The 21,749-nt window shown below is 42.4% G+C and overlaps 3 protein-coding genes across 8 annotated transcripts in view; 1 reads left to right on the forward strand and 2 right to left on the reverse strand.

The window, feature by feature from the left end:
- Positions 1-695: 695 nt before the first annotated feature.
- RB195_005690 (uncharacterized protein) lies at positions 696-4,967 on the reverse strand (the record flags this gene model as incomplete). 3 transcript variants are annotated; one of them, XM_064178348.1, is made up of 16 exons in its annotated part: positions 696-704; positions 795-845; positions 906-947; positions 1,683-1,757; positions 1,833-1,868; positions 1,934-1,978; positions 2,073-2,129; positions 2,905-2,958; positions 3,058-3,165; positions 3,258-3,349; positions 3,406-3,492; positions 3,746-3,753; positions 4,433-4,491; positions 4,567-4,706; positions 4,757-4,847; positions 4,959-4,967. In XM_064178348.1, 16 exons carry the CDS (start codon positions 4,965-4,967, stop codon positions 696-698), a joined length of 963 nt encoding a protein of 320 aa, XP_064035403.1. The 3 variants fall into 3 exon arrangements, with proteins under 3 accessions (XP_064035403.1, XP_064035404.1, XP_064035405.1); XM_064178346.1 differs by lacking the exons at positions 3,746-3,753; positions 4,433-4,491; positions 4,567-4,706; positions 4,757-4,847; positions 4,959-4,967 and having other exon boundaries at positions 3,406-3,484; XM_064178347.1 differs by lacking the exons at positions 696-704; positions 795-845; positions 906-947; ... (7 more) ...; positions 3,406-3,492; positions 3,746-3,753 and having other exon boundaries at positions 4,429-4,491.
- Positions 4,968-6,602: 1,635 nt separating this feature from the next.
- Positions 6,603-21,749, forward strand: part of RB195_005691 (uncharacterized protein) — a gene marked incomplete at both ends in the record, with an annotated part of 40,272 nt that continues 25,125 nt past the window's right edge. Inside the window, 14 exons of one of the 3 annotated variants that reach the window (XM_013444311.2) lie at positions 6,603-6,760; positions 11,901-12,072; positions 13,071-13,210; positions 13,280-13,392; positions 13,468-13,585; positions 13,642-13,776; positions 13,835-13,997; positions 14,052-14,188; positions 14,516-14,642; positions 14,889-14,993; positions 15,239-15,355; positions 15,415-15,568; positions 15,626-15,783; positions 15,843-15,848. In XM_013444311.2, the coding sequence (XP_013299765.2) occupies positions 6,603-6,760; positions 11,901-12,072; positions 13,071-13,210; positions 13,280-13,392; positions 13,468-13,585; positions 13,642-13,776; positions 13,835-13,997; positions 14,052-14,188; positions 14,516-14,642; positions 14,889-14,993; positions 15,239-15,355; positions 15,415-15,568; positions 15,626-15,783; positions 15,843-15,848 (1,803 nt within the window). Of the gene's footprint in view, positions 6,761-7,615; positions 7,623-11,900; positions 12,073-13,070; positions 13,211-13,279; positions 13,393-13,467; positions 13,586-13,641; positions 13,777-13,834; positions 13,998-14,051; positions 14,189-14,515; positions 14,643-14,782; positions 14,846-14,888; positions 14,994-15,238; positions 15,356-15,414; positions 15,569-15,625; positions 15,784-15,842; positions 15,849-21,749 lie in introns of those variants that run through there. The other 2 variants (XM_064178351.1, XM_064178350.1) reach the window with 2 other exon arrangements.
- Positions 16,058-21,741, reverse strand: RB195_005692 (uncharacterized protein; the record flags this gene model as incomplete). Of its 2 annotated transcripts, none has more annotated exons than XM_064178352.1 (5): positions 16,058-16,162; positions 16,226-16,297; positions 16,351-16,433; positions 19,235-19,405; positions 21,690-21,741. In XM_064178352.1, 5 exons carry the CDS (start codon positions 21,739-21,741, stop codon positions 16,058-16,060), a joined length of 483 nt encoding a protein of 160 aa, XP_064035408.1. The 2 variants fall into 2 exon arrangements, with proteins under 2 accessions (XP_064035408.1, XP_064035409.1); XM_064178353.1 differs by having other exon boundaries at positions 21,690-21,714.

Below are 21,749 nucleotides of genomic sequence, written 5' to 3' on the forward strand. Positions count from 1 at the left end.
GATTGTAAATGATAGGCGTCATAGTAAACATGTTTCTTAATGATTGTACATGTAGAGTACATTTCGCAAAACGTGAAGACAGTGAAAATCAGCTTCCGAATTCAAGCAATTCCTGGTTTCCAATTTTTTGAAACTTATCTCTTCGTTCGTGCCCACCTATGACCACTATGAATTGCTGCGTGGGCGTTCTGCCACCCACCAAACAATTCCCAAGTAATCGCATCTGTCGACCCGGTAGCATTCCAAGGACCGTGACAACAACAGCCAATAGCGCTGCGAACTTGCCAGAAACAAGGAGAGATGTGTGTTTTCTTGCCCCGCTTCCGCCCATATGAAGGGGACATCACTGCCGTTATTGCAAACACATATGTCGCCGCACATATGTAAGTAAGAAAGTTCGGAAAGTTCGTCATATAATTATAGTAATTATTTACTAATTTACCAAAGTTCGTCATTTTATATGCGTTACAATTTCATATTTTACTACTACAGAAAATAATTAATAATAATATTAATTACTTTCTTTAATTTATAATTTGTAATAACTATTTACTAATTTACTAGACAAATCTAACAAACAGACAATTTATTGGATTGCAATTTGCATTTGTTTTAGAGCATTTTTGTTTTCCTAATCAATGCTGCACAATATTAAATACACAATTGGATTTTAGATGGTCCTTCCTACTGCTTCGCTATGACCTCTGAAAAAGTTCTACATTATTCTGTTCTTCTTGCAGCATTTCTTGTACGATCCTCTTGACCGTGAGGACTGAAATATAGCGGGAATTCACCTTCTTCTCCTCTTCACCACCAAGTTCCTCGTTAGAAGCAGGATTTGGACGCTGAACTTTCGACTCTTCTTGAAATTCAGTGGCTCAAATGTACGTTATCTAGTGACCTACATCGAACTCTTCAGGGCCTTGTTTGCCTTCCTTTTCCCGATCCTTAAACTGCGGTTTTAGAAAGAAATAGAATAGCACGACCGAACACTATGTTTACCACAGATTTTTCTTCTTTTCTTTCCTTTTCCGGCACATCAAAAGAAATATTACAAAATGAATAATAATAACAAAAACAAGTTCCAGCTGGCAGTCGTTTTTTTCGAGGACAATTTGTAGGCTAACGTTAAGTTGAATACTTTGGTAAATTCTTGGAAAAACTATTATGAATGAAACAGCTGCCTCCCAAGCAAAGGATAAACGGAGGTAAAGTTAAGGTTTTTCTTAACTGGCCGAGTGATGTATAAAAGCTCTAAAATCTGGAAAGAATTGATCTCAAAAGTCAGCACTCCTTTCTTGCTTAGTTCTGAAGTGTTTGGTTCTGCTGTTGAGGTGTGTCCTACATTTACGGATTGGATAATTTCATTCCAAGGTACCGTAGGAGGAAACCCTAATTGACATTCCGGAGAGGACGAGAAGGCGTTAGAGATGATTTCACCTTCATATAATTAATTTTCGCTGCTTTAGCACCTCCTTCAGCATCCGTATTCTTAATTACCAGCACAACTGCAACGAGTCCGCAAAAGGTGAATCGCTTTTCCTACTTGGCATTCTCTCTCTCTGGCTTCCAACCTGCACTAATCTAATCCGAATCGCGGTCGTTCGGGCAAACGTAACTGTTGGCGTTCACATTCACACGCATATGCAGGACATTTTAGGGCGAAAACGTAGGTCGAACACCTTTCCGCACTCCAACGGTTTTGCCTTTTTCTTAGATTTTTCATTCATTTCCTTTTCTTCCTTCATCCTCTTCCTCTGCAATATACACGTAGAAATAATAAGAGAACACTTCTACTCGATAATCTGCATAACCGTTTCAAGACAACCTACCCGTTTACTGGATTTTTTGGATGTTGCACGTTTGGTCTTAACAAAATACTCGCAGAAGGACTTCTAGGTGTAGTCTAATGTACTATTCAAATTTTGCTCACTTTTTTCGATGAACTCTCTTTTTTCTCTGATTGGACGGCACTTTTCTGGAAAATTAAAGAGGTTGAAACTCTTCAGAGTCACTAGATTTCAAAAGAAACTAAACGAAATAGCGTGCATTTAATTACACCCGTCACATACTTTGGGTTTGGTGGATTCGGGTGTCGCATGAGTTGTAGAAGGGTCTGTTCCCTTCTCCTGAAAAAAGTGTGTGGAGTCTGTTTTTTCTACAAATACTTCAAATTCAAAGCAGCCAATTTGCCCTATGTTACTACAATTGGCGTAAAGAAAATAAATGAAAATTTAGACAGGAAGCCAGATTGGCAGATAGAAGGATTTTTTTGGCGGCCAATCACAAAACACTTTAATTCCGTAAAATATGTACATGTAATACATTCGGAGTGGGTGTCGCGCAGCCGGTCAGACGTTAGAGGTCCGCTGTGGCCACACGGCCGATGGTTCGAAACCTCCTTACTGCCAACGAAGACTGTCATCCATGTGGGGGTCGATAAATGGGGACCACACTTGTCTGGGAGAATAAAAACATGGATTTGAGACATCGGCTGGCCCCCGCAAGCCATTGTGTAGGCCAACACAAAAACACCAACTATTACGAATTGTGGTAAAAACGCGTTTGCGGTTCCCAAGTGGATTGCGACGCCAGTAATTTTTTACATCACGTAGTACATATCAGTGGATATTTCAAATCAATTTCTTTTCACTTCATCATGCATGAACTTGCATTCTTATATCTGCGAAATAAGCTACCAGCAACTTTAGAACTGAACATCAATTTTTGCTGTAATCGCAGCACTTCGATGAATAATAGAAATCTTCCTGATTTTCAAGGGTACCCCAGCCCGCTAAATGCGAAACCGTTATTGAGTTTGTTTGATCGTCGACAGTTGTATTTATCGAATACAGTCAAGAAGCGTCAACTAATTCACAATACAATCCGCCACTGGCAGGATACCTTAACTGTTTTTTCCGGCTCCTTTTCTAATGGAAAAATCATAGAAATTTGTTCCTGGAAATAATCTATTCATTGCAAAGATGGATTTATTAAAGTTAAAGCAGAAAGTACCACCACGGGTAAAAGTGGCGCTCAAAATTGAACACTACTTACCTTTCCTCCTCCTGAAGACTTTAAAGCTTCACTTCGCATAAATTTAGCAGCTTCTGCCTGAAGCTCTTCTTCCAGGTGCCATTTCACCTTCCGTACACTTTCGTAGGCCTACACGATGATCTGGATTGATGAGATGAAGACATAGCACTGATTCTAAGCGCTTCTAGTCGATGGAAAGTATACATCATAACCGAGTGTACCGTATAATCCTCCTTCTCTTCGATTTCTTCTTTTTGTTTTGTTAGAAAATATAGGAAACCGCACAGTATTATAACAGAGAGAAGCATGTTGACTGGAATTAAGTGAAGGTTAGATCAATGCGGTGCTGAAAGATACGCCCAATCTCACCTGGTAGTGCAATTTCCCACCATGGAAGAATCTCTTCCGTCTTAAACTCAAACCATACGTCACGTTCAAAAGCGTCCATCAACGATTCTGAGACGAAAAAAGAGTGAGAAACGAGTCATTCAGAACCGTGCTCGTAACCATACATAGGATTTGTTAATTCTTCCTTTTGTCCACGTTTCTATAACTTTACTAGTTTTAGTTTTTCGTCAGTATTTGTTATTTGTTGTGTTTCACAACTCTAGGTTTGTCATTATTCAGTGCCGTAGTATTAGACTTAGTAAGTAAGTAAATAAACAAACAAGTAGAAAGATCAACAACATTTTCTATTGAAACGACCTACTTTTCAGGCTTGATAGAGAAGGATAAAATGACCTCCCGAAGAAACTGTTTGGATGTGTGAATGAACAAAGAAAAGAAAAACAAAAAACAAAATAATTGGACAAAATTGCATGCAAATCCTACTCTTGAACAACAGCTTTGGCTTATGTGACTACGTAAAAAAGTTCTTTTTTTAAATAGGTAATCAATCGGAAATACCGTAGAACAACGACCTAACAGCAGTAGTAGGGATATTTTCATGTTCACGCTGCATCAACATATATATGCACCGTATGAACTGAAGGATTGGAAAAAAATACTACAGATTCAATCTACACTTCTCAGAGAGAAAAGGGAAGCATATGTATAAGTATGTGCAAAGTGACTTTAGCAGACAGCGTTTCGAGTACATTCTGCTGCGGTAGTCCCGGTAGATATACTCAGCCGTGTTAAGTTACCCCATCGTAACAGGCCTTGAAAAACTTCCAATGACGGGTAAATGGACGATTTTCGCGGGAATTCGCAAGAGTCACATGGAAATATGCGAAATTCTGCTGAAACAAGCGGATCTCAAAAACCTTTCGCGTATCTCTTCAAATTCAAAATTTAAAGTCTTCAAAGTCCGAACTAAGCCACAAAACACGAACGCAGTTTGTCTCGAAATGCTTTATTTCACCCATTTGCACATGGTTTCAAAGCTCTTCTTCACATTTCAGTAATGGAAGCAGTCCGACTTGGGTTCTGAAGCGCTGAGTCACCGATTTCGTGCTGAACACCATCTTTCATTCGATATTGACTGCATTCGAAGAAAACGTACTCTGAACATCACTACTAGTCACCAACCCTCAGATGTTTGACTTTCTTCTCGACGTCAGCCGGTGCAAGCGGCGAAACTGAGTCGCCGTGATCGATTTGGATATTTTTACTGCTTCTGTGACTCAGTTTTTTTGATAAGGTTGGTGTGGACAGTACACGTACTGCTTCTACAAAGGCCTATGGATAAGTAAATGTGCAGATATGTTTAGAAACCCACTTGTAGAATTTTTGATCCATCCGGCGGCGACCAATGAATAGTAGAGAGGCACAAGAACGACAACACACTCGAGAAAGATTACGATATTTGACTGGAAATGTGTGGAATTTAGAACATTTCTATCACTTCTGGAAGGATCGATGAGGTCAGTTGAGCAATCTTAAAGATCTTAGGGGGTGGAGCCGAGGGTCGCAACGCTTACATCAAACATGACCACCACTGAATTCGGTTGAATAGGATTAAATGAAAAGTGACCATTACTCTAGCATTGTTTGCCTTGACCTGTTAGGATTAGCAAAACTTAACCAATCGGGTGGAAATATGCCAAAATATGCACTTTCCGTTACAAATTGCGGAAAACTCGTGCTTTGTGCAGAAGACTTGTGCGTGCATGCACAAGTCTTCTGTGCTTTACAGGCGTCACCCCACGCATTCGGGGTGCCACGGGTTTCAGGTGGATAATGCCTATACGGGGTCGTAGATTGTGGGGAAGAGGGTGGTTCCGTTCATATCTTCCTGTATCAGTGTAAAGGCACGACCCCAGAACGTTGTTTCTTTCGACGTCCTCTATTGCAGCGCGTCACCTTTGCGCCCCGCACCCGGCTGCGATTCGTCCGAATGGGTTTTCCACGAATCGCGGGCGGGATGGGACGCAAACGTTGTGCATTGCAACAGAAGCCGTCATTAGAAACAGCCTTCTGGGGTCGTCCGTTTACACCGATACAGGGGAGATGAACGGAATCACCCTCTTCCCCACAATCTGCGACCCCGTCTAGGCATTATCTGGCTAAAAATTCGTACCACCCCAGATTCCTGGGGTGATGCCTTTAAGAATAGACAATATCGATTACTCGTTGATCTTGATTCACCTGGCTTCATATTGACCGGGGTTCCCTGCCTCATCTCAAACCTTTACAAACCCTGGATGCATCTACCTACACTTATCCTGTTTTCCTGTTGAATCCCTACGCTTCCTTTTCCCCTTCTCTTTCTTTATTCCTTGTTCTCTTACCTTTTCCAACGGTCATCTTCGCCTTTCTTAGAACACGTCTTTCTTCAATTTTTCAGTTCTTCTTTTCTCTCCGTACTTCTATAGTCGGATCGAAACGACACGAAGTTCGATGCAATCGCGTAAGGTATGTCGGGCGGTTAGGGTCGAGCGGAGACTTTTGCTAGCACCCACTGCAGTTTGCGATGGTCCCCCATCGATTCCAAAGGCCAGCTCCACCGCGTCGCTTTGAGCGCAGCCGCTTACGCAACTGCATCGAACCTCATATTGTTTTGACCCGGCTATATCCTCTTTAGACCCCCTTAGTCCCCTGCAGTCGATCCTATTTAGAATCCTTTTGCCACTTCATAACAATACTTTCTATGGATAGAATGAAGTATAGTTAATGAATCGCACTCTTCCGAAATTCAATGATTCCTTATTTTCCGAATCTTTCCAACATTTGAAATGAGTCAAAGCAATAGATTTGATGCCCGTTTTCCGAAGTTTCACAGGACTCTCTTATCATTTTCTCGTTGTCTCCTGTTTCAAAAGACAGTATCGCATCTATTTTTCTAATAATTGCAAAGTTCTCCTTTTATTTACAAATTACGAAGCGAAATAAGGAGCACCTTCGGCAGAATTCATTCCAAGTGCACTTCCGGATACTGCATAGAGAATTTCGACCTAGACAACGAAGAAAGTCCGCGGAGGTATGAACGCCGATATCCAACATTTCTTGACTGACAACCGTTTTCTGGGATATGGTATAGTAGGGTCAAAACGACATGAAACACGTACGCAATTGCGTACGCGGCTTCTTTCGAGGCGCTTCGGTGGAACGTAGTGGCTAGGAGCATGGTGAAATCCTTGCTGGCACCACCCATCGCTGCAGTTGGCGACGGGCCCACCTCCGTTCCAACTGCTGCCTCCACAGTGCCGTTTCGAGCGCGTACGCAAATGCACATCAACTACACTCGTGTTTCATGTCGTATTGACCCGACTATACATAGTGGGTGAGTTCCGACTTTTGCCTTTAATTTTTAAAGCTTCTCCTAGCTTCTGTCCTTGCGGAATTTTTGGGACAAACATGCAATCGTGAAGCGACATGTTAACTATCAGAAAGGGACGGTTAAAAGGATAAAGGATAAAGTTTCTGGCATTGACCAATCCGCTTGGGATGCGCTCCCACGTTCACTTCAATTCAGAATCGTTTGAGGTTTACGAACGTGTATCTGGCCTATAAAATGACTTGCGGTGGCTAGCCGATGTGTCAAGTCAGTGTTTTGGTCCGCCCAGACAAGTCTGGTACCAATTTATCGAAACCGGAGGGATGAAAGGCTTGGTGAGCACTAGTGCGGACTTGAACCTCCGATCGATTGCGCATGAAGCGGAACCTCTAACCGCTGCACTACACCCGCCGCAAGGGTTATGCTGCAATAATGCCCCATCCCCCACCTTAATAACTTCATTCGTCTACCTTAATCGTAGTACAACTAAACCAGGGAAAAGTCTTCTGTTGCCCTTGCACAATAACTGTCCACAGTAAAGCCGAACAACATGAAGCACGGTGCAGTTGCATAAGCGGCTGCGCTCGAAGCTCCTTACTAGTAGCTCTCCTCGTTGCAGTTTGCGATGGTCCCGCCTCGATTACAACCGTTTTCCCCACCGCAGCGCTTCGAGCGCAGTCGCTTACACAAGTGCAACGTGCTTAATGTCGTTTTGAACCTTCCACAGGTGTCTACTGCGGAAATACCACATTAAAAAACAAAATATTTGACGTGAAATATGTAACAAAATATTTCTTACAGTCATGGCTGCAATGTTCTGGAGTAATGTGAAAAAAGGATTACCTTTGCGGATGTCTTGGTATGTCTGGTAAGTAATGATAACCATGGTTTCATGGTAACCATATAATTGTCGCCAACTAGGACTTTCATTCAGAGATTGTGAAGGTTCGAGATTCAAGATTATCATTTAAACTTGTTTTAAAAGAACTGATCATTCAGACAAAACAATCGACTGCAACTTATTCGCGATATAAAATGTGCGGAAATTTGCCCGGAAGTTCTTAGCTTACTTTACCTTACACGAGTAACTCCAATAAGCGGAAATATATGCGTATGGTTCTGGAATTTTGAACAAGTAAACTGTTTTCTGGAAATCTAATAGTATCTGAAGATTCCAAGGACTTTTGTAGAATGTGGAAATTCCAGTTGGAAATGATTGTGTACTTCTGGAGCAACTACGCAACTCAGTCAGTTTTACTGCGATTTTTTTTCTAAATCTCAGGTTAGTTGCTCTGCGATAAGTCACATAAGTGTCACTTTTATAAGCAAAATTACGTGGGCGCGTCTTGATCAGTTAGACATCTAAAAAAGTTTGGATTAGACTGAAGGCCAAAATTCGATTATTTTTAGTCGAATAGGTAGTTCTTTGCACAGAGCTCCGCTTCCATTCAGAAACCTCAACAGATACATGGAAATCATCTGGCGCCACAGATTCATGCACTGATGTCCGCTATGGAGTTCTTCTCGTCCGAGTTTGTTGAGTGTTTGCTTTGGTGGGTGTGGTCACCGCTCTTATCACCATCAATCGATAATCTCGAAGCTCACAAAACACAAGAAGAACACGTCAGCTCAAATGTGTCGCCGAACTCGTGTCGGGAACACGCCCTGCTCCCTGGGTGAACTCTGGCTGAAGCGCTTTTTTCCGCGTTTCGTCATCATTTCCCCTGTTTTTTCAAAGTTTCTATATTGATTTTTTTGAGTGTTTGTAAGCGAGAATTTCTCACACTTCCTCTTTTTTTCACCTTTTCTGGTTACAGCAAATTTATACTGGTGCTTAACAGCGATCGATATTCGGTTTTTCTCCAAAGCTCGACCATTTTCTATTCATTTCATGTCCTCAGAATGATCTTATTACTCCCGCGCGGCAACGTCACTGTTACTGTTCCGAAAGCGGCCGTTACAGTACGCCACAGTAATCGCGTCTTTGTGTGATGCAATGAATCTTCAATAAGCCTAGTTGGCTTATTAAATCCTTCCCTTTTCCGCTGGTTTGTGTGATTTTTTTCCCGAAGATTCGGAAATGCGGTTGATTTTTCTATCTTACAAGTCACGAAATGATCATCGCTATTTCAACGCAAATACCACTGTCGACTTGTTTTTCCTGACGAATATGTCACGTTTTAGCTGATTAGTTTGTCAGTTCTGCAAATAAAGAAAAAAGTGTTTGACTTTTATGAAGACGTGTGTTTGATTTCTCCCACACCAACTCTGATAGTGGATTTCCCACGTGTTACTGTCGACGCGGTTATGTTTTTAGGCGATCCGACAAAGGCTTCAATCACAAGCGAGATAAGCTCCGCCTATTAGACCTTACCATCACTAAGTTCCCCAAATTTTCGTGACTTCTTGAAACAGAAATTTGATGAAATTTCATATCCACCTAGGCGCCATACCATGAATCTGACGTGGTGAAGAAAAGCTAGAGATAGACTTGTAGAATGCGGGATCCGGGGTGGGGGATATGGCTCAACTCTCCCTAATCGTCGCAGAAATGCGTGAGAGACAGCATTTTTAACGGCGACGTCAGTTGCAACGCGCCACCGTTCTGCACGGTACCGCTCGCATTCAGGTGCGAGCAGTCGAAGATCAGTGGCGTCTCCTCATCGGCCTTTCCAAGTGAAACCTATAAACAGGCTACAGAAGGGACCTGAACGTGCACAGAGAGGAGCCTTCTAACGTATCTCGTAGGAACTAAAGCGGTTCGCACACAGTTTTTTTTTCGACGATTAGGGGGAGGTGAGCAGAACCACCCGGATCCTTCAATCTACAATCCCAGCTCAAGCTTTTCTCGCCGATTCCCCCGCCACGTCAGATTCGTGGCACGCTGCCTTCAAAAATTAGTCTTTCGGAATTCCGTATTGTTTGAAAGTTTTCGGAAACTGCTAATTGCTTTCCGCATTTACTAGTGTGCGCATCTCTTTGCCAAAAAGCTAAAAATTGGAAGATTTGAAGATTTCGTCAAACTTCTTTGATTCTGTTTCTCAGTTACGTAACTCACTTGCGAACTGAGTTCTACACTGTGGATGAAACGAACTTTTACAGTATCCTGACCGAGTTCTTTGGCAGTGAATTAATGACCAACACTTGAGTTTATCAAATTTCCCAAAAATTTGGAGACTTGCACCAGTTAAACAATACAGCACCACGAATTCATAATTCAAATTATTGCGCTCTGTACTGTACTAAGGAAATGGTCCATTCAGAAAGTTAAATATATTATTTTTCATATAATCAGAAACGATTTGAGTATGTACTGTAGAGAACTGTTACGAATAGTGTGATTTCAGTTCCAGATCAGGTTCCCTCGATCGATTATGTTGCTTAGGAAATAAAGTTCTAAGAGTCGGGCCCTTCAGAAGTTTAATATGTCCCATTGATCAGTAGTCACAAAAAAGAATCAAATTGGTGACATGCCTTTCAAATAAGTACATCGAGCAATATTGCTGCCTTTTTGAATCGCATTTTCGTGGCGTTTGTTAAGAAATCAAGGAATGTGCAGATGCGTCATCATCGCCAAATATTGAATGAGAAACTGTAGAAACGCATCATTCTTGTATTTTTTCAGCAATATATGGGGCTTTGGCACAATCAGTTGAAAAGTTGCGTAATGATGTCCAAAACATTGGCCATCAGGCCATTACATATGATGACTTTCTAGACCACAACAGGAGATAAGCGGTAACCAGAAGTCTGACTGATTTATTGCATCACTGAAGCCGTACACGCATAATTTGGTCGCAATATGCAAAAACTAAGTGGTTAATACTACTTGATTTTTTTTTTCTGGCTACGCAGCTTAACATTAAAGGCATCACCCCACGAATCTGAGGTGGTACAGATCTCAGGTCGAGTCTTCGTAAACGGGATCGTAGATTTTGGAAAGGTGGGTGATTCCGTTCATTTCTTGCTAATTGGCGTAAAAAACGGCCCGGAAGATACGGCTTTAGGCGTTCTGGCGCAGTATTTTCTACAGGGAGTTCGATTGGAGAGCGCCAGCCTTGTGCGGCGCCGCATTTTCCGGCCGTTTTTTACGGCAATTAGGAAGAAATGGACGGAATCACCCTCCTCTCCGTAGTCTCCCATCCCGTATATGAATACTCCATCTGAGATCTGCACCACCTCAGATTCATGGGGTGATGCCTTTAACAACCCTATTGGTCATCGGCCGCGAAAGCCTAGAACTGCGTAGCATTTCATTTTCATTGTATTATTGTGATATATTGTTATACTACATTTTTTGAAGAGCTAAAGTTAATAAGTGGAGTGGCGCATTTGGTTAGAGGTCTGTTGTAGCCACACGGTCGAGGGTTCGAAACCGCCCTAGTGCAAGCCAAGCCTTTCATCCCTTCGGAGTCGATAAATTGGTACCAGACTTGTCTGGGAGGATAAAAACACTGACCTGATCTTCGGCTGGCCCCCGCAAGTCATTGTATAGGCCAACAGGCATTCCAGAACCTCAACGATTACGAACTCCAGTAAAACGCGTTGGCGCATTCCAAGTGGACTCATACGCCAATGACTTTATCCTTTATCCTTAAAGTTACTAATTAGAAAAACAACACTTGTTGCACTGATAAATTCTCTAATCGGTTTGGTTAGGCGCCGTTCGCATACGATGCGAACTCCTGGAATTTATTTTGGCTTCATCGAGCCTTTCAAGAAAATTCTCCCACGTCAGATATCACATCACAACAGGGCTCGATGAAAGGGGAAATTAACGATGCTTTGGTTATTCATTCTGCCATATATTGTTGATAATATCGCTTTGCGTTATCACATTAATTTCGAGAGTGGTTCGTAAAGTTCAGCGTGTTCCTGATTCTTGTGCTTGTTGCCTGGTACGTACAAATTTATGGCAAGGTTTTGCGCCCTAAAACAATTTGATAGCGGCGTATTATCGCGCTTGTTAGCGAAATCGTTGAGGAGAGTTCCATAACTACCGTATTAAAGCGCCGCTCCCATCGGTGCGTGAAATGAATGTGAATTTTTGTCATTATTCGGAACAAATTGCAGAAAAAATTATCCTTTGATGCGATTTTTTGGATGTATACAGCTGTCATTTTCTTCCTTCAAATAGCGCTTCCAGGAGAACTCTTCCAGAAAATTACTTTGTAGAGATGGATGTCTCCATGGCGGTGATCCAATTACGACGAACGACGGTAACGGATCGAACAATGTTGACACCTCATGATTATGACATTATTGTTCTGGACGAGCCATCGACCAGCTACGGTGTGCCCAAGTATCAGGATGTTCAAGTGTGTATGCCGCCAAGTTTTTGTACACTAACAGCATTTTTCTCGAACAAAAATGTGGTTTTCTAGTATTTTTTGCTACTTTGACAATCTTATCGTCTATACTGTTCATGCTCATCATGCTAATGCCAGCTTTACCGTAGACTATTCTTTCCCATCAAATGTGACGTCACTGAAGTCCGCTTTCGAACCATCATGCATCATGCAAGCCTTACTATAATTTTTGCATTTCCAAACTTTTTTTTACTATTTTTGTGTGTACAAACCAAAGCTGCTGTTTATGAACTACTTTTATTTGTTAGGCAGGCGTAATCTTCCATATTGATGTCTTAAAAAATTAGACTACAGAGGTTCATGTGAAACTTCAGGAACAACATTGTTTTGATTATTTCATTTCAAATAACCCCTCCCTGTGAAATTTGCTATGAATTCTGAATTGAGAGAAACGCTGCTTTTAGTGCACTAAATGGAAAATGAAAATGAAAATAATGCCTACAAAATCCCATCTCCCATCCCACACTCTTCTATAGTAATCCTCGCAATGCACGGTGATGACTGTCTTCTCAGACGGAATTCCCACTTTTCTACGACCATTTTAAGACGTTTATGGGAATTACCTCTATATATGGTCGGGTCAAACGACATGAAACACGAACAGTTGCGCAAGCGGCTGCGCTCGAAGAGGTGCGGTGGAGCGTAGCGGTTGAAATCGAGGTGGGACCATGCCGAAATACAAAGATAGGTGGCGGTAGCGAGGATCCTTGCACGATCTCAACCGCTAGCTTCAGCGCGCCGTTTCGAGCGCAGCCGCTTGCGCAACTGTCCGTGCTTCATGTCGTTTTGACTCAACTATAAATGTCTTACCGTGATTGTAAAAAAGTCACAGACTCTTTTTGTGGTAAAAGCATACTGCTGGGGGGCGTAATGATCTAGACACAAGTTTGCGTCCCCTCTCGCAACCTCACCTTGCTTAACATCATGATAATGTATCCACTGTACAGCCATATCCTGTGAAGAAGCGAACAACCGTTGGAGGTCATGGTGTTGGGAGCACTGTGATCAAGTTGCCATCGTTCCGAATCAACGACTTATCAACTAGCCTAGCTGAATCGGTGCTGAACGAGTTAGCAGTGAAAACTAGGTAAAATTCATAGAGAAAGTGATCTTGCCAAGATAATCTCTGATCACCAGGTCATTTTCCCTTCTGCAGAAGCAATTTTCGCCGAGCTGTAGCTATTCCACTATGGGACGATGAAGGACCTTCCTCTAGTGGTCGCATTGCTCCTGGAACGGTGCTAATGTGCGCACCTGTTCAAGCTAAAGGTACGTTTTGCAGGGAATCGTGTGAATAGAAGAGCAGATGCCGTTATCGTGCCGATAAAGGGGTGTTCACCTCAGATCGACTGACATATCCTTATGCTCGTCTGGAAAACCTCGCTCGACTGGTGAACATGTGCATGCAAACACCGGAGAATCTCGACCTGCAAACAAGACATATGATTTTAAGGATAGAAGAGTAAGTGTTGACTACGCTGCTGGATGACATGCGGACAACATGCCGATAACTTGCAGGTGGCTGGCTCACTCACAACGGCTGAATCCACACTTCCTCGCATCGTTGTTCCTTAGACCCAGCGCCAGAAGTCGAGTGATCAAATGCTCACATAACCCAGCCTATGTAGGAATCGAAATTGAAGGATGTCTCAGGTGAGCACACAATGTCGGAGACAGAGGGGAGTGCAGAAGCAGAACTTATCCTTTTCAGGAATGTCTCTTGCAGCGTGCGCAGCGTATCCTCCTCGGTGGATCTGGACGAGAAAGTCAGATACGGTAACCTCTGTCGAGTGGAGATGATCACCTACGACAAATACAATACATTCGTAATGAATCCCTTATTCGATAGTGGCTTGGGATTGGTTGACGATGAGGTATGGACTTCCGCAGCGCTCACTTCTAACGGAGATGAACAGCTCTGTCTCTAGGACCCTGGATATTTCATAGCGGCTGCTCCGATTAGAGCAGTACGGACGTCATCCAGGACTTCCATCAGCTCAGATGACTGGTCCAAACACTATCCGTTGCACAGAGCAGCATATGTTGGAGATGCCGCTGCCATCGAGTGAGTTCCTACGCACTGACAGATTTTCATACATGCCAAAATTTCCCCGAGCGATCGTGACACTTACCTGACAAGTTGCGTCGCTTACCTACCCGACACACTTTGTTCTCCACCGTTTATGAAAGCTACGGTCACTCGTGCAAACATAAATTCCTATGCTTATATCAAGCCTGGATTTTACTTTTTTTGCAGTCAATGGGCTTTAAAAATTAGAACAATGAAATGAAGACACACAGGGACACGGTCCAAGTGGACGAGACAAGCGTGTCCGTGACCGACGAGAACCTGGTTGGTGCAAGTGGACCAGTTTATGGAAACTGTTTTTAGGGCGCTGGTAGCGCTCGGAGTGGATGTGAACCAGGCAGATCGTGATACGTGGACACCGCTGCACTACGCCGCCTTCTACGAACATCTCGATGCAATGCGGGCTCTGCTGAACAGTGGGAACGCTAATGTAAGTGGTGGCTAACGAAAATCCAAAAGCAGGAAGATAACCACTTTTTTACATATCCATTACGGACAAGGATAATGATGGACGAAATCTATAGCAGAGGCGAACAAACATAAACTTCCCAAAAAATCAAAATCTTTCAGGATTGGCTACCAATGGTTCCTCTTTCAAAACTGTATCCTGTATCAAAACTGTATTCTCTCAATGTCATTTCATCAATTTAATGAAAGTAATGATACATTTATTCAGGTGAACGCCCAGAACAAAGGCGGAGCTACTGCTCTTCATTTTGCGGCTCTGAACGGGAACGCTTACCTAGTCGAACTCCTGTTGAGCCATCCAGGAATAGACATGGTACGTCAACTGACAGTTACCGATTTCTAAGAACAAATCTTTATCGATCTGAGCAGAAAATCAATACAGTACAAATGTCAGTACCGAGAAGATAAAAAAACAATTCAAGTAAGGCAAAAATTAGATTTATAAAATATGTTATGGAAACAGCAGCAATTCCTGAGGTATATGGCAAAAACAAAATTCTGTTATGGATGAATGTGCTCCGCATATCTGCGCTCTATTCTACTTTTTTTTTCTTGAAGAACTTACGAAACCGTGAAGGGAATCGCGCTGTGGAGCTATGCAAGGATGTACCCAAGAGAGCATGGCAGGATGTTGCGAAGCTGTTGTTGAACTGGAAGACGATCGAGAAAATACAGGTGCCCGGACAAGCACCAAGCCATATTAGCTGCTGCGGCTATTTGATGCCATCCTACAGGTCGATTTTCTCGCTGCCGGCAATGTCATGGTGCAGCTTACTGAGGGAGCGGAGACATCGGCTGCCAGAATCTTGGCTGAAATTGGGCGTGAGCTCAAAATGGAGCCGAGCATGCTAAGCCTCTTTGCTTTGTGGGTTTGCTCGGACAGCTTGAGTACGTCATCGATTTGCAGTTGATCAGACGTCAAAATCGATTATCTAGAAATTGCAGGCCTCCAGCTCAAACCAGACCACAAGCCGTTAGCTCATCTGAACGTGAAAAAATGGCGGGCAAAAGTGGATAAATGGACGGAACAGGAAAATTCCCGCGAGAAACCACGGCTAGTGATGCGACGCAGTGCGCACGCATCCCTCGAGGCGGAAATCAAGGTATTTTCGGTTCTCAATTGCTCGACGTGCGCTACCGTTTCTCTATTCTACTTAAACAGGTATAAGTCAGTACGAAGACGAACAAGAATTCAGACACATAAAACAACTTAGCAGCCAATCCACAAAAAATTAATAAATCGATAGAGTACTGACTAGTAGATCACTACGTATGGAACCGTGCTTTGCGTCACCGTGTTGAATGAAAGAGTATTAGAGCATACATAAGAAGAAACCAATCGATATGCATTCTTAGAATGGAATCCGTCCGGATTCTCTACAGAAGACGCAATGACACGAATAAAATCAGCGCTACAGTAACCGTACTTGTCGTTGGACCCGTATTCAGGCACTCTCCCCCGGGGCAAGACTCGCTGCATACCTGAAATATTGATTGCATTATACTGAAAAGTCTATATCTGGTGGGAAATCCAAAAGTTGGGACCTCAACGAACAGAGTGGCGGTTTCGCGGCGAACAGCCCCTGATGAGTGGTCCTTGGAGATTAGGTGACGGACCTAAACAAGATTTTCTTGGGTCATTTACTCAATAATCGCCCAGATTGGCTCACTTTTCGGCTTATTTTTGAGTTGTAAAGTGTGCAGCCCGTGACATCTTCTACTCCGCCGCACTTCCGTTCCGTGACGACTCTCTCTGGAAATTATTCAAGCAGTTTTTTTTCTTTGAAGTCATTCATCTAGTAAAGTAAATCCCAGAATTGTTGTTGAATAGTATTTTTCCTTTTCCTTTCCCTCAAAAACACTCCAGTAATGCATCGAAGTCATCAATTTCACTTCTAGAAAAATGTCCAATCAACGAAACAAAATTGAGAAATCATGCATAGCATTGTGGGATCTTGCAAGTACGGTGCAGTTGCATATGCGGCTGCGCTCGAAGCGGTGCGGTGGAGCGCAGCGGTTGGGATCGAGTGAGGACCCCAGCTACCACCGATCATTGTTGCGGTTCGCAATGGTCCCACTTCGATTCTCCACCGCGCCGCTTCGAGTGCAAGCGCTCACGCAACTGCACCGTGTTTCATGTCGTTTTGACTTGACTATAGAATTTTGGTCATTAAGCATGACCGCAATTGCACATGCACATATTCTACTAGCAAGAGAGGCTACAAAAGTTGTAATGGAAATACAGGAAAAAAAAAACTTACAGGAATTAACATATTTGCCTGTTATTTTGAAGCATAATTCATCCGGAAATTTTGCAGAGCAGAGTAGATTTCTTTTTCTAATGTTCTGTTTTATGTATGTAGCGTTTTATGTATATGATATTTTTTGTTTTAGTGGTTTTTTCTGTTACGGAGGTTCCGAAGCATATTTATAAAATCTTAGTGCAAAAAAAAAAACCAAACTAACATTCATAACTTATGGCTGACCTGGTTTTCTGCACCACATTTTATTGGCTGATACTACTGCGGTGGTTCTGATGTTCACATATTTGAATCTGAATACCCCTCGGTTGCGAAAAACCCGTTCTCGTTGCCATATTGTCGCTAGCTGCGCACCAAGAGGGTCCTTGTGCTTTGGCGTGTTGCCAATTTCGCCAACAATTAGACGTCGCGCACGGATATATGGAAAAGAGTGAGCGCGCCGGTACTTATTAAAGGACGCCTAATTAGACTCAGTATGTGTCGTTTCAAAGCGCCGCTCGCCATACATCGGTAGCAGGTTTACGTTGCAGAACAATTAACACTCGGAATAGTGTTTATAGATGTTGACTAAGAGGGAATACTAGCGAAAGCGGAAATTCTGGAGAATTTTTGCGAAGTTGTCGTAATTTTCTCAATTAAAAATATAACAAAGAAATTAATGAGCATGAAATAATATGAAGGAAAATGGATCTATCTTGATTGTGAAGTAAGCTAAGAATCAAACACTGATTTCCGCTCTTACCGCAGCAAAAAAACCCTATTGACCATTTAAAATCCACCCGCTGGTCTCAAATGTAGTTCCGATGTTTCGTCTTGCTAAGTCTGTTTGTATTCGTTCAAAAGGTCGGTGAATTATTGCTCGCTTACATTATTTGATATCTAGCGAGAAGTGAAGAAAAATCTAAATATCTCAAAATGCCTTTATATTTTTCTGAACGTCCAACCTACATCCACAGAATAATTTTCTAGGTAATGAAAAGTGAGATCTGAATTCTGAAATCTGTTAGTTGCTTTTGTCGTCATTTTAATCTTTCTTTTCTCTCATTTTGATAGTGTTCCATTTTAAAAATTGAAATCATACTACTAAAATAGTACATTAATGCTTGTAAATCTAGATTAAGCAAAAACGCATTTAGCTCGTTTGTCACTGGTCTACGATTAGAACTCCCCTATCAACTGAAAATTATCTATTCATAAAAAAAAACTGATAAAAATTGTCTTGTTCTGCTATCAAAGATGCGCACGTACTTCTGCAGCAGTAAGGGAGAACGTTGGCGCTAATCTCACTTCTTTGACAGAATGGGAGGGATGAATTTGGCTTAAGCCTGACTCAAGATTGCATTAACCACTGCAAACGTTTTTCTAGGTTTTCGGTTCCAATTGACAACTCTGAATTAAACCGACTGCGCAAGACAGATGCATTGATTGATCATCGATTGATTATATAATATCTGAGGGGTGCCTGTAAGTGGGTGAAACACGAATGGGTGTGATTTTCCAACACAATTGCAACTCATCCCGGGCTGTTTGACAGATCTCCCCTGCCTCCTTTCTCTCAAAAGAATTGCTTTTCCGATCACCTGAATGTCCGAAATCTTTCTGGACGGACGGTGAAAGCATCATTTTCGTCAAAATCTACGTGAAAGACGTAATCGAGCAATAAACTGGGTCACATAAGGCAATTCCCAGCACATTGAGGCGGAACGTGAATGTGACATATTCGTAATCGGTAGCTCATTCCGCAAATCTCCGCGCACCAATACTTTTAACGACATCTCACTGTGCACTTCTTAGTGCCATTTTTCATCTCAGTGCCCTCGCTAAGTATCTGTTAGTAAGTCGAATGAAAATGTCCTTGTTGCGTGCGTTCGCAACGCATAAACTCCCCGGGGAGCGACACGATTCCATAAGCGGCACGGGGGTGATGAGAGACAGAAAGCCGACCGCTGACAAATGACTTCGAACACACCACGGACCAACTAGGCGGTCCCTCGTGATGACGGGCCTAATTGAGTGACTGAGCGCTGTTGTGAGGGATTCGGAGCGATCATTTCCGAGTTTTCCGGAAAGAAAGAAACATCTCAGGATGAGTCGCAAATTGAGCCAGAAATACTAAAACTCCGGCTCTTTGTTTGGAGCCTCTCCTACTCACGGAGAAAAAAGGTGCGTGTTTCGCGTTTTTGCACTCTCACTACAATATCACTGCAAAGGTGGCTGAAGTGAGTTCAGATATTATAAGAGGGAGAAAATTTTGCCATGAAATGAAATGAAAATGCTATGAAAGCTCACGTACCTTTACTGCCTCCACTTCTGTACCAGCTGACAATACAGTGTGTATGCGATTGGTTTTTACATGGTGTAGGCGGTACTAGTCCGTTTTGACAGAGTTCTATATGTCGTTCATGCTCCTCTTCAGAATACCATGCTGCATTCTTATCACACTGAATGCATTGCAGAGCGAGCACTAAAAAGTCACATTTTTCTTCCTTACATATTTGCCCATTTTTTGAAAATTTGTTTATTTTCTTTGCCACAAACGATACTGGAACATGATCCTTTTTCTCTCCCGTTCTAGCCATTGTTTATTCCAACAAGTGCTTCAGTAGTCTTAAGCGCACTCAGCAAAACACTGGCCATTCGATTGTTTTTCCTTTATAATGAGGGGCAAATGATCACTGAGGTTTTCGAAACAATATCGGATGCGCTATTTAAGGATGTGGACGAGTTTTACGATGCAGCTGCTGTTTCAAGTGCTTTCCATTACAAGAACGGCTTTAAGATTTATGCGGAGCAATCGCAGACTAAGGGCAGGTGCATGTGGAGGCCGGATGGAAGCCTGTAGTTTGCACTTTTAAAGGAATATTTTGTAGGTTTTGGAATAGTAGCTGAACGAAGAAAAATGAAAGGAAAACGAAAAGGGCGATATCACAACCCCTTGGAGATGTAGATTTCAGTTTAGAGTTCGGCTAACAGCGACACCTCAATTTAATCTAACTTTTTCAAAAGAACGAAAACATTTTGCTGTTATATTTGGCAAAATTGTAGCCGCAAGAAATTTTGTAGCCGTTCCCATCTCACCCGCTACGCTGTCTATGAATTGACCGTGGAAAAATTGTTTCTTCTGCAATTACAGATAGAGATAGAACAATTTTCTGCAACTGCAGGAGAAACAACTTTTCTAGGCTTACTGTGACGTATAGTCGAGTCAAAACAACATGAAACAGTGTACTTGCGGTGCATTTGCGCACACGCTCGAAAGGGCTCGGTGGAGGAAGCAGTTGGACCCGACTATATTTAAAAGTGTTATTTATTTTAAAAATGTGCACTAAAAAGAGGAATGCTGAACAACTGAAAAGGAACTGTGCGTTTGCGGAAAAGACATATTCTAAATACATGATTTCTCTTTGTAAGTTCAGTGAATAAACTGTAAAGTGGACCTGACGAAACACAGTACGATGACTTTATCGAGTTAGACTCCCAGGGAGTCCTTGAGGATAATCGCACGATTTTTATGCATATACTTTATGCTCTTTATGGAAAACCACTCAGCTTCTCTGACTGTGCCCCTCGCCATTGTTTACTGTATTCGAACAACAGCAACAGCGCAACATTTAATCGCTATCGCGTGACACCTAGAAATTAAACACGTTGTTACTACTCCCTGATTCGGGTCAATCGTCACACGTTGGTAAGAATACTCAAAGAACTACTCGAACCTCACCATATGGCGGTGAAGGACCTGTAGACGTGGTGATTACTGTAATTACAGTCATTTTTAGTGGAAATGTTCAAATAGGCGTAGTCGCTTTGAGCATTTCTCTAGCAAAAACCCCTTCCGAAACGCTAAAAGCAGATTTCGCCGCCGCTTTTGCAGCTGTGTCCAAAAAAGCGCAGAGAACATGATCGGCTGTGTGCAGCTGTGCGTTCGTTTGTTTCGTTTTTTGAGCGATATGTTCTCAATGGAGCGTCATTTCCTCTTTTTTAAGAGAAGGTCATTCTGAGTAGCGTCGGAGAAAAGCTTCGATATTCTCTCGGAAAGGGAAGGAGAGATCTGATAAAATGTCGGCAAATCTTGTTTGGGCACTAGTCAAACTATCGTGAACACAACTGAACTATCGAAAATTACAGGGGTACAAATTACAGGGGAAAATTGCAGTAGAGAAAGTAATGGTTATTCAACCGAATCGACTGATGGCAGATTGTTAGAAATTCGCAATGAGCAAAAATGTTGAAAAAAGACACATCTTTTACAAAATGTAACTATCTACAATATAATTATTCACGGCGGGTGTAGCACAGTCGGTAACAGGTTCCACTGCCTGCACGATCGATCGGAGGTTCGAATCTGTCCTAGTGTTCACCAAGCCCCTCATTCCTCTGGGGTCGATAAATTGGTACCAGATTTTCTGGGAGAATAAAAGCACTGACTTGATACATTGGCTAGCCACCGCAAGTCACTGTAGAGGCTAGTTACGCGCCTCAAACGATTCTGGGATGAAGTGAACGTGGTGGCGCATCCCAAGCAAGCGGATTGATTAACGCCAGACATTTTATCCTTTTCACATTTTACAAGTATTCACTAACAGTCACTAAACTAAACTTAGTTTCTTCTTAACCTTCTTTGAATTCGAGATTTGATTTAATAAACAATTAGCTGATCTGATGATTTGATTCGACATTTAGGTCGAATTAGGCTGTACTTCATTTACTTCCTCACATATGCCAGTGTTACTGCTCTCAGAACTTACCAGTGCAACCGTTTGCTAAAAACATCCAAAAGATGACATCAGTTGACTGCATGATCTATG

Source organism: Necator americanus, chromosome I (assembly GCF_031761385.1).
Source record: "Necator americanus strain Aroian chromosome I, whole genome shotgun sequence".
NCBI lineage: Eukaryota > Metazoa > Nematoda > Chromadorea > Rhabditida > Ancylostomatidae > Necator > Necator americanus.